The 13597-nt window shown below is 33.1% G+C and overlaps 1 protein-coding gene across 1 annotated transcript in view; it reads left to right on the top strand.

Moving 5' to 3' along the window:
• The window catches only part of ERGIC2 (ERGIC and golgi 2), a 43472-nt gene that overhangs the window by 10125 nt on the left and 19750 nt on the right, over positions 1-13597 (top strand). Inside the window, exons 3-6 of the mRNA XM_059080117.2 lie at positions 484-592; positions 2490-2536; positions 3315-3385; positions 8522-8562. Of these exons, the coding sequence (XP_058936100.1) occupies positions 484-592; positions 2490-2536; positions 3315-3385; positions 8522-8562 (268 nt within the window). The remainder of the gene's footprint in view (positions 1-483; positions 593-2489; positions 2537-3314; positions 3386-8521; positions 8563-13597) is intronic.

The raw sequence follows: 13597 nt of genomic DNA, 5'->3' as shown, positions 1-13597 counted from the left end.
GCTTCTCAAGATCAAAGAAATTAAGCTAGTTTTGTGTTTTTTTTTTTTAATTGGACTATAGGCATGGATACATTTTTAATTATGAGGGGACTACTTTCAAATTTGTGTTGTGAAACTTATGCTTACTTTCATCATTTATCTTATCTGTGACACTGCTATATATAACAAGGTAAAAGTTTTATGTATTTGTAGAATTTTGACAAATCTATTTAGTGAGACATGTCCTTCATATTGAAGAAATAAAATGCTTTCTCAGTAGTGCAAATGTTTGTGTTCATGTTTGTGTTCATTAAATCTTCATTTTTGAGCTGTTTTAGAAAAAAATTTATAATGACTATTTTAAGAAAAACCTTTTATTGTATTCATTCACATGGCAATCATATTAGGGTATTCTTTGCTAATTTTAATCTTACTTAAAATAGTTTTCTGCTGTTTACCTTTTAAAAATTGTTTTAATTCTTTCTTTTTTTGTTGGTTTCTCAGTTTCTCTAATAGCATTTACCACTATGGCTTTATTAACTATAATGGAATTTTCAGTATATCAAGATACATGGATGAAGTATGAATATGAAGTAGACAAGGATTTTTCTAGGTAACTTTTTTTTTGACATACCGTTAGATTTAAATTGCTCTGAAGATAACATATTTCTTAAAGAAAGTCTAACCTTTTATACTTGGTTTATTTTAATTCTGAAGAAATAGTACTGAAAAATCTTCATTAATTGTATGCATTAGGTAAAACATTTTAGAATAATTTGAATACTGGTTAAATTCTAAGAGGAAGGTTCTCTGATTGAATATGCATTTGTTTAAAAAGGAGAATATGTTTTTCCTTAGATGTTGAAATGACGGAAATTGATGTTTTGAAATTGTTTACGCTTTAGATTTTGAAATATCTTACTGATCTGTGTGAACTGGAAAATAAATTGTCTAAGGTTACATTGTTTATGCTTATAGCTTGATTGTTGTAAATTGTGTATAAACTATATTTTAAGGTAAACAGCATCACTTTTAAACCTTTGAAAATATTAGTACCTTAATTAGGAGACAAAGTATACTTTATTTGTATTATTTGGATTTTTTATTTGATTGATGATAACAGGTTTATAATACTTAGATTGCACTAGATAGCAGGAAACATTTACTTCTCAATTTCAATCCCAGCTCTGCCATTTACTAGGTATGTGACTTTAGGGAACTTACTAAATCTATTTCTGCATGTGCTTCAGTTTCCTTTTCTGTAAAATGGGGATACTAATTATAGTACTTGCCTCTTCAGGTCAGTGAGAATTCAGTCAGTCAACATTTATAATAGTTGCTGTGTAACCTTGGGCAAGTCATACAACTGACTTCTTTTGGGCCTCAGTTTCTTGATCTATAACATCAGTGTTATTCTTAATGCTGTTAGTTTTTAAGGAATTTGTTGTTTTTCTTATTTTGTTTTTTTTTTTAGCACCGATGAAATAATTTTTATTCTTTCTAAATGAAGTCATGTAGTTCACCACATAAGTGTAGTGGGGATGCCCAGAAGCCTGTCTGCTTGACCTCATCCTCTTCCTATAAAATCTCCTGAGCCTAAACCCCAGGGTTATTTGGAACACAGTTTGAACTCTAGACTACTTTAAGACTCTGGGAAGTTCTAAAAATCTGTACTCCCTCTTGAAACTAGATGAAAATTATTAGAGTGAAAAATAGTTTTGATGGGAAGCACAGGACAGGACTGAACCTGACTGTACTCATTCAGTTATTCATGGCGCTGATTCTGATACTTGAAAATTAATTTGATTTGAACTAATTATTTGAAAATAAGGCATTGGTTGAGCCTTTTTAAAAGGCCATGCAAAGCTTTAAGAATCAGGTTTTTTTTTTTTTTTTTCTGGTAATTTGGGTATATTTATCTTGAGTCACACAGACCTAGTTTCCAATATGCCACTTCAGTGGTTATGTGGTCTTAAGCCAGGCATTTATTTAAACTGCCGTAAACACCATTGGCTTATTTGTAGAACTGAAGCTATCTACTTTATAGGTCCATGGTAAAGAATAAAGAGGATAGTATTTGTAGGACATCAGGTACAATGCCTGATGTATGGTATTTATTTGGTAAATAAGGAGAGAAAGGCTTTCAATTCCTAACTTTTGATTTTGAAAGTTTTGTATTGTTTAATGGCATAGTCTGTCTATGTAAGGTTTATGTAAACAGAGGTTAATACTTCTTTCTGAGTTGCTTGGACTTACTAATTGTAGAATTGCCATTAAAATGAAGGATACTGTGTTAAAAACTTGTGAAATCAGAAAGGCTTTTGGAATAATTACAATATAGAATTTTTACTTTTAAAGTGCCTTTGTTGTGCTCATATGAATGCTATCCAAGTTCTAATTGACATATTTTATTCTGTATGAAGTCCAAGTTTTTCATAGATCAGTTGATTTATATTGCTCATGTTTTGTTGATCAATTGGTAGGTTCTAATGTTCCTTTTTGTCTTTTAGCAAATTGAGAATCAATATAGATATTACTGTTGCCATGAAGTGTCAGTGTAAGTACATGTTTAACCTGAGGATTGCGTATATAGATTATGGTTTAAACAGTTGCTAGTAAAAAGTAAAAGCCACTGGTTGTTTTAACTTTATTTTTCCTTTATGATATCTTAATTTATGAATACAAATTGTTTTTCTCCCCAGCTTGTATTCTTTAAATTTCTTCTCCATAAAGAGATTTATTTAACTTTCACATTAGTGTAATAAAAATGAAAGAAAATTGGAAGAAATTTTTGTAAATCAAAGTTCTAGTTTAGGTGTATCCTTTATTTCTTTCTTGTTTGGCCTACTGGTTTTTACACCCACATTCCAGAAACATATCCTGTTTCACGGTTTCAGTTTACTACCCTTTACTTTTACTTTTGCATGTTAAAATACAGATCCAAATCTTTTAAGTTAATGGTGATGTTACCCTTTTCTGTTTTCTTCGCTGGCTTCACTTAATTATACTGGTAGAAGTGGAAAAATGTTAATATGCTAGATAGATAATGTTTTGAATCAGTATAGTTCTCAAAAATGAGGATGCTTTTTCATCTTAAATTGTGTCTTAAATTACTGCTTGAAAAGTAGAGACCAAGAATTCAGTAGTTCAGACAAAATTTTTTAAAGTGTGAAATCATTTTATCCAATTAAGGAAATTAATTTCTAAAAGATTTCATCTAAGAACAACCTTAAATCTCTTTCCCTTTTCCATTTATTTTTTCTTATGTTAGTGGTTAGTGGATATAGTTTGACTCTCAGCATAGAATATAAAACTTCTAATTCTTTTTTATGCAGATATTGGAGCAGATGTATTGGATTTAGCAGAAACAATGGTTGCATCTGCAGATGGTCTAGTTTATGAACCAGTAAGTTTGATTTACATGTTCTTTTAAATAGTATGCTTTGAGGAATTGTTCCCTTGAAGACAGTATTGATATTTGCTTTTAATTTTGTCTGAGCTAGTTTTATAAAAATATATTTTCTTAATTCAAAAGTAGTATACAACATTGTAAATCAGCTATACTTCAATAAAAAATAAAACAAATAAACAGAAGTACTCCATATTCTTTGTAAACATTTAGGGGGAAGAAAAAATTATATCTAATTACCAAATTATATAATTACCAAATTATATCTAATACCAAAGGCTTGTTAGCATTCTGGATAAGCCTCTATAATCTTATACTTATTTTATATTTTTTGTTAATGCTTCCTAACAGTTTCCTTTTCTCTTTTATACAGTTGCTATAGTGATGAAATTTTCTTCTTTTCTTCTAATGATTTGGAAATTCTGTGTCTTATTTGTATTCTTCTTTTACCAAATTTAAGTTCTTAAAAACGTTTGAGCTATATTTCTCGTGTAATCAAGAATGAAGCATTATCTAAGAGGAGAAATTTCATATGCGTTTAGTTCTTCCTCTCTCCTTCACACCTCCATTTCCCAGACCTAGTGAAATACTGACATTCTCTTATTGTTTTCATAGCACAAGTTGTGTGTAATAAAATTAATTTGTCAGAAAACACCATAACATTACAGGGGCAGGTATCACATTACAGGGGTAGATGATAACAGGCCATGATCAGAACTAGCCCTAAAGAAGCTTTAGAGAACAAAGCATGGAACTCCCAGCTACTCTGCCTTGCTGACTGCTCTGTTGGCATTGTGGTACTTATGTTTACCCATGCATTCTTGAGTTGTTTTGTTTACCATTGACAGTTGTGAACTCTCTTTAAACACAATTGCAAAGTGAAGACTAAAGGTGATGGAGGAGGATTAGAAGTAACTGAATGTGTGGAGGAGAAAAAAAGGAAGCTCTTAGGTCAGTTTTGATTACCAAATTATTTTTAGTTTACATGAACAAAATATATTTATGCCTTTTGATACACACTTTTTAAATAAAATTTTCTAAAGAAAAAGTAACTTTTGTTACTGCCACTCTGAACCACCCTACTTCCTAACTCCTGTATTGCCACTCAAAAAATTGATACCGATAATTTTTAATGAGGTTAGGAACCTTACAAATTCAGGCACTGTGTTATTGCATGTTAAACTATTATCTGGAAATTTAGATCTAGATGATTATTATCAGACACTAACATTTGCATTCTATTTCATACTATTTTAGGAATAATTATTCAAGTTTATGTTTTATTGCTTTTACTTTCTACCCTTCTTAGTTTCTTTATTTTTGTTTATTGTTTTGTGAGGGACTTTTTGTGACTTCTTTATCAGCAAGAATATGTGGGTTATGTTTTATGACAGACTGCCTGTGTCATTCTGTTCTTAATACATGTAAGGTTGGCTGAGGATGGAATTCTTGCTTTATGGTGTTTTACACTCAAAACTTTATAGACATTCCTTTATTGCCTTCTGGCACAATTTTTTTTCTTTGTAGGTAACATATTTATCTACTTATATGCTTTTTTCTTTTACTTTTGAAATTCAAATATTTATCCTGTATATCCAAGTGTGGATCCCCTTTAGTTATTTTTGGCTTTTGATGGTATTAATGATCTGAAGTTACTTAAGTGTTTTTTGCTTGTTTGTTTGCTTTAATAATGTTCAGAGTAATGGTTTTACCTCTGTTTTTAAAAATTCTTATCAAGTGATGTTGAATTTCATGGAGTGGTTCTCTATTTTTATCAATTCTTGCATAAGATGCATATTTTGAACTTTGCCTGTGAGTTCTGGGAGATTACCTTGATCCAGCAGGATCAATTTTTTTTTTTTTTTTTTTTTTTTTTTTTTGTGGTATGCGGGCCTCACTGTTGTGGCCTCTCCCGTTGCGGAGCACAGACTCCGGACGCACAGGCTCAGCGGCCATGGCTCACGGGCCCAGCCGCTCCGCGGCATGTGGGATCCTCCCAGACCGTGGCATGAACCCGTGTCCGCTGCATCGGCAGGCAGATTCTCAACCACTGCGCCACCAGGGAAGCCCCATCTTTTTTTTTAATGCCTTCATTATGTTTTAAAATTCAGTGATTATATTTTCCACCTCTGATACATTGCAGATCACTCCATTTTGTTCTGTCTTCATGATGTTAAATCTCATTGAGAAATAATTAGAAAAACTTCACTTTTCTTCTTCTTTTTAGAAATGGTATCACAGAGGAAAATTAGCCCTCGGACCTCAGATTTACCACTTCTTTCAAATTAATGAATCTTGTTGTCTATCTAGCTATCTAGCTGTCTGTTTTCTTGTTTGTCTTTAGGATGAGAAAATAAATGGCCAGTTAACTGACTGAGAGTTGAGATAGACTGTTGAATTATGTCGGTTCCCTTTCTCTCCCTGCCCCCACTTTTTTTTTTCCAGACGTAAATGAAAGGAGAAGGATATATAATTTAGATATACTGTGTTTCTTCTAAGCAAAATTAGAGCTTCAGATGCTTTTGAAAGGAAAGGAGGAAGTCACATTGGGTTCAGGATGGCAGAGTGGTTCACCAGGGCACCCCAAATTTCCTTTTCCGTATTTGTTTTGACAGGTTAAATTTAGCTAGGGTAATTCCTTTTTTATTTAACTGGTGTGACTGTCCTCATTAGCAGCCAGCTGTAGCAGTATTTTTGCTTAATTTAGAATACAGTCCAGGTCACATGTAACCTGGGAATAATAATGCTGTGGAATGCCCTTTGTGATGTGGTCTCTGGCACTCCATTGAACTGCTAGAAGTCTTAGGATGGTGACTGTCTCTTCCTCAGTGTCTTGTTATCTTTTATCACCTGTTTTCCTCTGTTACTCTGAATTGGGGATTTACTGCTTACATGGATTTTCCTGTCCCATGAAATAAATTATGTTTTGGGCTCTTTTCTCAATTTAGTCTCTCTTGTATGCTGTGTTGCATAAGTTTTTGATAATTTCCAACATATGGATGCTAATTTAAAATGATTTAAAATAATGATACAGTTTGTGTCCTCATTTTTCTGTTTCTTTGGACATTGTGAGAATTTGAGGAGATAATCATCTTGAACTTATCCTCTAAAATTTATTTATGCTGTTTTTCTAGCATTCTGTCCATACTGAGTGTCTGTCACTCCCACTCTCTTCACGTTTATTAAGTCTCTGATTTTTTAAATAAAATATTCTTTCTGGACAGCTTGTCTCTTCTGCTAGATTCTAAGCTCCTGAAAAGCAATTACTTTATTTTTTCTTCTTTATAGCTCACAAAATGTAAAGCATAATGCATTGCAGGTATTAGGCACTGATGAATATGTTAGAATTATGTAATTGTGGCAGGATCTTTGATTATTCTATTGTAACAGTTTCTGCCATTTCTTTCAATCATTTGTAGAATAGGGAAGTTTTATTTTAATTTAACTGTCATGCATGAACTAAAAGTCATGTCTTAGCCAGAAAGTTAGAAACTTAAAAATATGTAATTGTATGTTTTTATCAGTAATTTTTAAAACGTTTAACAGTGTTTCTGGTAAGTATTCATTCCCTTGTCCTAATTTATATTAAAATATTTAAGAATTATTATTGTAAAATTATTTGAGATAATTTTTACTTGTTTTAAAATTTTCACTCATTCTTTTAATATGCAGTCTGAATATTAAAAACTTAATTCTAATAATTTTACTGGTTTCTAAACCATGATCACACAATATGCTATGATAGCTACTATTTATTTAAAGAAAAGAACTACTTTTAGGGATGTGAGAAAGTGAGGAATCTGACAAAGTTGGGTTTATATACTGACCTTCATTATCTGTGATTTTTGAAAAATTTTTTTAATCTTTTGAGTTCTTTTTTATATATAAAAAGGAGAGAATAATAACAAACTCACAAGGTTGTTACTAAGGTTAAGTGAGATAATGATCTAAGTAGCATAGTGCTGAGCACAAAGTAGGCCACTCAGTAGTTCTTTACCCGCTGTGTTAAGCCCTGTACCGAGCAGTTTGGGGAAGTCAAAGGGAGAATCACATAGTCCCTGCTGTCAGTAGTTTTATTCACAAGGTAACTGGGGGGCAGTTGCATGTAGCCTCATCTGTTTGCCATGGTGTGTTTTATAGTATTTTCTTTGTGTGCTGTGGTGTGAAAAAGGTTGGGAAGCGAGGTATAGACAAGTTCAGCAGGAGGAGTAATCAAAGTAATTTCATTGTAATCATTAACCTAGAGCAAATGGCTTATAGAATTTAGACTGACATTAGGGTCACAATTACAGGAGAGGAAGGTTCCAGGTTGATATAATTAAATAACCAAAGGCACAGAGGTAGAACTGTCTGATGGAATGAGGGGTTAAAGAGAAAGGATTTATAGTGAGAGAGTAGTAGGGTTAGGGCATGATTATGGAGGGATCATTAATAATATTGATAAGTTAGAAAGTAGAATTAATATGCCTTGTTATAAATTGCCTTTATAAAAATCAAAAGTAGACTTTTTGTTGGAAAATTAACTTGTGGATATTGCCACGAACTGTGAGAAGCTTGCCTTTTTTCCTCTGATTCAGACAAAGTAGCTAAGTTTGTCTTTGAATTGGTGAACATAGTGCCTAGATAAAATTTCTTGAATTATTCTTTCTTGATTAATACATTTGGGAATTATAGTGACATTGTTAGGTCATTTCAAAACTTTTTGATTTTATCATGGTATTTTCCTGGCAAGAATATGGGCTTTGGATGCTTGAATATTATACTTTAGCTGTATGTCTTTTTCATTTCTTCTTCTCTTTTAAATACTTTAAGTTTCATGCTGGCATCATTTAAATGATTTTAAGTCTTAAAATACCATTTTGTACATGTGATAGATTGCATTGTATCCATTCCTATAAATGTAGATAACTGTAATAGAAAAATATTCACAATTAGTGAAATTTCTTTATACTACTTTTGAGTAAAATTTTAAATTTTTTAGTTTGACTTATGGAAGATTAAATGTAAATTATGAATACTTGTTTTTAATGTTATTATAAATTTGTTCCTTGGTCAAAGAAAATTTTTAAAAATTATGATATAAGAGCTAAGAGAAATTGACAGTGCTAGTGATTATGTTTTCCTTTATTTCAGGCAATATTTGATCTTTCACCACAGCAAAAAGAGTGGCAGAGGTAATAAGTAAACAAAGTATTGTGGTCCATAGAAATTAGATCATGCTTTGTCTATTTTGTCTACTGTATATTATTCATAGATTACTATATTTCTCTAGGCATTTTTTGGGATGAAATATTAGCAGAATATAGTATATAATATAATCTTTACACTTTCAAAGATTTTATCAGATCTTAGGGAAGTCATATAATCTTTAATGCATTTTGAATCATAAATACATTTTAGTTTTTATTTAAAATTGTATTAACTATTTAAAAAATTTTAAAAGCAATATATGATCAAATTTGAATTATGGATATAAAGTGAAAGTAAAAGCCTCCTCATCATTCTCTAAACCTAGTGCCACTGACTGGTGGTAATAACCAGAGTTAAATTTCTTGTGTAGCCTGCTAGAAATATTCTCTTTGTGTATAATTTTCTACATCTTTCCATATTTGCTTATGTTATTTTTTTCCTAATAACAAGGGGGTCATTCTATACATTTGTTTTATAACTTTCTTTTTCCAACCTAACCTTATATTTTGGACATCTTCCCACTTAAGTACATATAGTGGTACCTTTTATGGATAAGCTATGATTTATTTAATCGGATAATTATCGATGGGCATTTAGATTGCTTGCAGGGTTCTAATATCAATGCTCAGCGAAAATTCTTGAATCTAATTCCTTGTGTGAATGTGTATATATATATTCCTTATTTACTTGAGTGAATATATGTATGTATATAAAGTTTCTAGAAATGAAATTTATCTTTTAGAGTATATTTAATGTTTTGGTAAGTTCTCATCACAAGGAAAAATATTAGTAATGGTGAGGTAGGTGGTGGTTGTTAACTAAACTTATGGTGGTAATCATTTCACATATATACATCTGTCAAATCATATGTTTATACCTTAATCTTATACAATGTTATATATTAGTAAAACTGGAAAAAAGATAGATAATGCCAAACTTCTTCCCCAAGTAGTTTCATTTATATTCCAAAGCTATCAGTATGTGAGAGTACTTGTTTCTATACAACCTCACCAACAGTGGGTATAACCAGACTTTTTTTATTTTTGCCAATTTGATCAGTGAAAACTGGTATTGCACTTGTTTTAGTTAGCATTTCTTTGTGAATCAATTGAATATCTGTGGATTTTTTTTTCCTGTTCGTATTTTTGTGTGTGTGAAACTGCTTGCTCATGCCCTATGCCCATTTTGATTGGTTGTTGGTTTTTTTCTTAATAACTTTTTTTTGGTTCTTTTATGTGTTTGATTTTTGGCTGCATTGGGTCTTAGTTGCTACGCGAGGGCTTTCTCTAGTTGTGGCTAGCGGAAGGGGGCGCGCTGCTCTTCATTGCGGTGCTGGGCTTCTCATTGCAGTGGCTTCTCTTGTTGCGGAGCACGGGCTCTAGGCACGCGGGCTTCAGTAGCTGTGGCTCGTGGGGTCTAGAGCCGAGCGCAGGCTCAGTAGTTGTGGCACATGGGCTTAATTGCTCCGTGGCATGTGAGATCTTCCTGGACCAGGGCTCGAACCCGTGTCCCCTGCATTGGCAGGCAGATTCTTAACCAGTGTGCCTCCAGGGAAGCCCAATTTTTTGTATATTAAAGAAATTAGTTCTTTGTTATAAATGGTTACCCTATCCCCACTCTTTTCTTTCTTTTTGTTTTCTAGACTATCTGTTATGCTTAAAAAGGCATTACCTAATTTAAGATTATTACAAAAAAATTTTTTTACCCATCTTTTTTTTTTTTCTTTCTAGTCCCTAAGTACATTTTAAAGGCCTTTCTCTTTTAATTTCTACTTTCACCATTGGGAGAGCTTTTTTTTATTTTTATTTTTTTATTTTTTAACATCTTTATTTGAGTATAACTGTTTTACAATAGTGTGTTAGTTTCTCTTTTACAACAAAGTGAATCAGTTATACATATACATATGTTCCCATAACTCTTCCCTCTTTTGTCACCCTCCCTCCCACCCTCCCTATCCCACCCCTCTAGGTGGTCACTAAGTACAGAGGTGCACTCCCTGTGCTATGCTGTAGCTTCCCACTAGCTATCTAATTTACATTTGGTAGTGTGTATATGTCCCTGCCACTGTCTCACATCGTCACAGCTTACCCTTCCCCCTCCCCATATCCTCAAGTCCATGCTCTAGTAGGTCTGTGTTTTATTCCCTCCTACCACTAATCTCTTCATGACATTTTTTTTTTTTTTTTTAGATTCCATATATATGTGTTAGCATGCGGTATTTGTTTTTATCCTTCTGACTTACTTCACTCTGTATGACAGATTCCAGGTCTATCCACCTCATTACAAATAACTCAGTTTCATTTCTTTTTATGGCTGAGTAATATTCCATTGTATATATGTGCCACATCTTCCTTATCCATTCATCTGTTGATGGACACTTAGGTTGCTTCCATGTCCTGGCTATCGTAAATAGAGCTGCAATAAACATTTTGGTACATGAGTCTTTTTGAATTATGGTTTTCTCAGGGTATATGCCCAGTAGTGGGATTGCTGGGTCATATGGTAGTTCTATTTGTAGTTTTTTAAGGAACCTCCATACTGTTCTCCATAGTGGCTGTATCATTTTACATTCCCACCAGCAGTGCAAGAGTGTTCCCTTTTCTCCACACCCTCTCCAGCATTTATTGTTTCTAGAGTTTTTGATGATGGCCAATCTGGCCGGTGTGAGATGATATCTCATTGTAGTTTTGATTTGCATTTCTCTAATGATTAATGATGTTGAGCATTCTTTCATGTGTTTGTTGGCTATCTGTATATCTTCTTTGGAGAAATGTCTATTTAGTTCTTCTGCCCATTTTTGCATTGGGTTGTTTGTTTTTTTGTTATTGAGCTGCATGAGTTGCTTATAAATTTTGGAGATTAATCCTTTGTCAGTTGCTTCATTTGCAAATATTTTCTCCCATTCTGAGGGTTGTCTTTTGGTCTTGTTTATGGTATCCTTTGCTGTGCAAAAGCTTTTAAGTTTCATTAGGTCCCATTTGTTTATTTTTGTTTTTATTTCCATTTCTCTAGGAGATGGGTCAAAAAGGATCTTGCTGTAATTGATGTCATAGAGTGTTCTGCCTATGTTTTCCTCTAAGAGTTTGATAGTGTCTGGCCTTACATTTAGGTCTTTAACCCATTTTGAGTTTATTTTTGTGTATGGTGTTAGGGAGTGTTCTAATTTCATACTTCTACAGGTAGCTGTCCAGTTTTCCCAGCACCACTTATTGAAGAGGCTGTCTTTTCTCCACTGTGTTTCCTTCCCTCTTTTATCAAAGATAAGGTGACCATATGTGTGTGGGTTTATCTCTGGGCTTTCTATCCTGTTCCATTGATCTATATTTCTGTTTTTGTGCCAGTACCATACTGTCTTGATTACTGTGGCCTTGTAGTATAGTCTGAAGTCAGGGAGCCTGATTCCTCCAGCTCCATTTTTCGTTCTCAAGATTGCTTTGGCTATTCGGGGTCTTTTGTGTTTCCATACAAATTGTGAAATTCTTTTTTCTAGTTCTGTAAAAAATGCCAGTGGTAATTTGATAGGGATTGCATTGAATCTGTAGATTGCTTTGGGTAATACAGTCATTTTCACTATGTTGATTCTTCCAATCCAAGAACATGGTATATTTCTCCACCTATTTGTATCATCTTTAATTTCTTTCATCAGTGTCTTATAGTTTTCTGCATACAAGTCTTTTGTCTCCTTAGGTAGGTTTATTCCTAGATATTTTTATTCTTTTTGTTGCAATGGTAAATGGGAGTGTTTTCTTAATTTCATTCTCAGATTTTTCATCATTAGTGTATAAGAATGCCAGAGATTTCTGTGCATTAACTTTGTATCCTGCTACTTTACCAAATTCATTGATTAGTTCTAGTAGTTTTCTGGTAGCATCCTTAGTATTCTCTATGTATAGTATCATGTCATCTGCAAACAGTGACAGCTTTACTTCTTCTTTTCCTATTTGGATTCCTTTTATTTCTTTATTTTCTCTAATTGCTGTGGCTAGAACTTCCAAAACTAGGTTGAATAAGAGTGGTGAGAGTGGGCAACCTTGTCTTGTTCCTGATCTTAGTGGAAATGGTTTCAGTTTTTCACCATTGAGAACAACGCTGGCTGTGGGTTTGTCATATATTGCCTTTATTATATTGAGGAAAGTTCCCTCTATGCCTACTTTCTGCAGGGTTTTTATCATAAATGGGTGTTGAATTTTGTCAAAAGCTTTCTCTGCATCTATTGAGATGATCATATGGTTTTTCTCCTTCAGTTTGTTGATATGGTGTATCACGTTGATTGATTTGCGTATATTGAAGAATCCTTGCATTCCTGGAATAAACCCCACTTGATCATGGTGTATGATCCTTTTAATGTGCTGTTGGATTCTGTTTGCTAGTATTTTGTTGAGGATTTTTGCATCTACGTTCATCAGTGATATTGGCCTATAGTTTTCTTTCTTTGTGACGTCTTTGTCTGGTTTTGGTATCAGGGTGATGGTGGCCTCGTAGAATGAGTTTGGGAGTGTTCCTACCTCTGCTATCTGTTGGAAGAGTTTGAGAAGGATAGGAGTTAGTTCTTCTCTAAATGTTTGGTAGAATTCGCCTGTGAAGCCATCTGGTCCTGGACTTTTGTTTGTTGGAAGATTTTTAATCACAGTTTCAATTTCAGTGCTTGTGATTGGTCTGTTCATGTTTTCTATTTCTTCCTGGTTCAGTCTTGGCAGGTTGTGCATTTCTAAGAATTTGTCCATTTCTTCCAGGTTGTCCATTTTATTGCCATAGAGTTGCTTGTAGTAATCTCTAATAATCTTTTGTATTTCTGCAGAGTCAGTTGTTACATCTCCTTTTTCATTTCTAATTCTATTGATTTGAGTCTTCTCCCTTTTTTTCTTGACGAGTCTGGCTAATGGTTTATCAATTTTATTTATCTTCTTAAAGAACCAGCTTTTACTTTTATTGATCTTTGCTATTGTTTCCTTCATTTCTTTTTCATTAATTTCTGATCTGATCTTTATGATTTCTTTCCTTCTGCTAAATTTGGGGTTT

Source organism: Kogia breviceps, chromosome 12 (assembly GCF_026419965.1).
Source record: "Kogia breviceps isolate mKogBre1 chromosome 12, mKogBre1 haplotype 1, whole genome shotgun sequence".
Lineage (NCBI taxonomy): Eukaryota > Metazoa > Chordata > Mammalia > Artiodactyla > Physeteridae > Kogia > Kogia breviceps.
The sequence above is the reverse complement of the archived record's forward strand: the minus strand, read 5'-3'. Positions and strand labels throughout refer to the sequence as shown.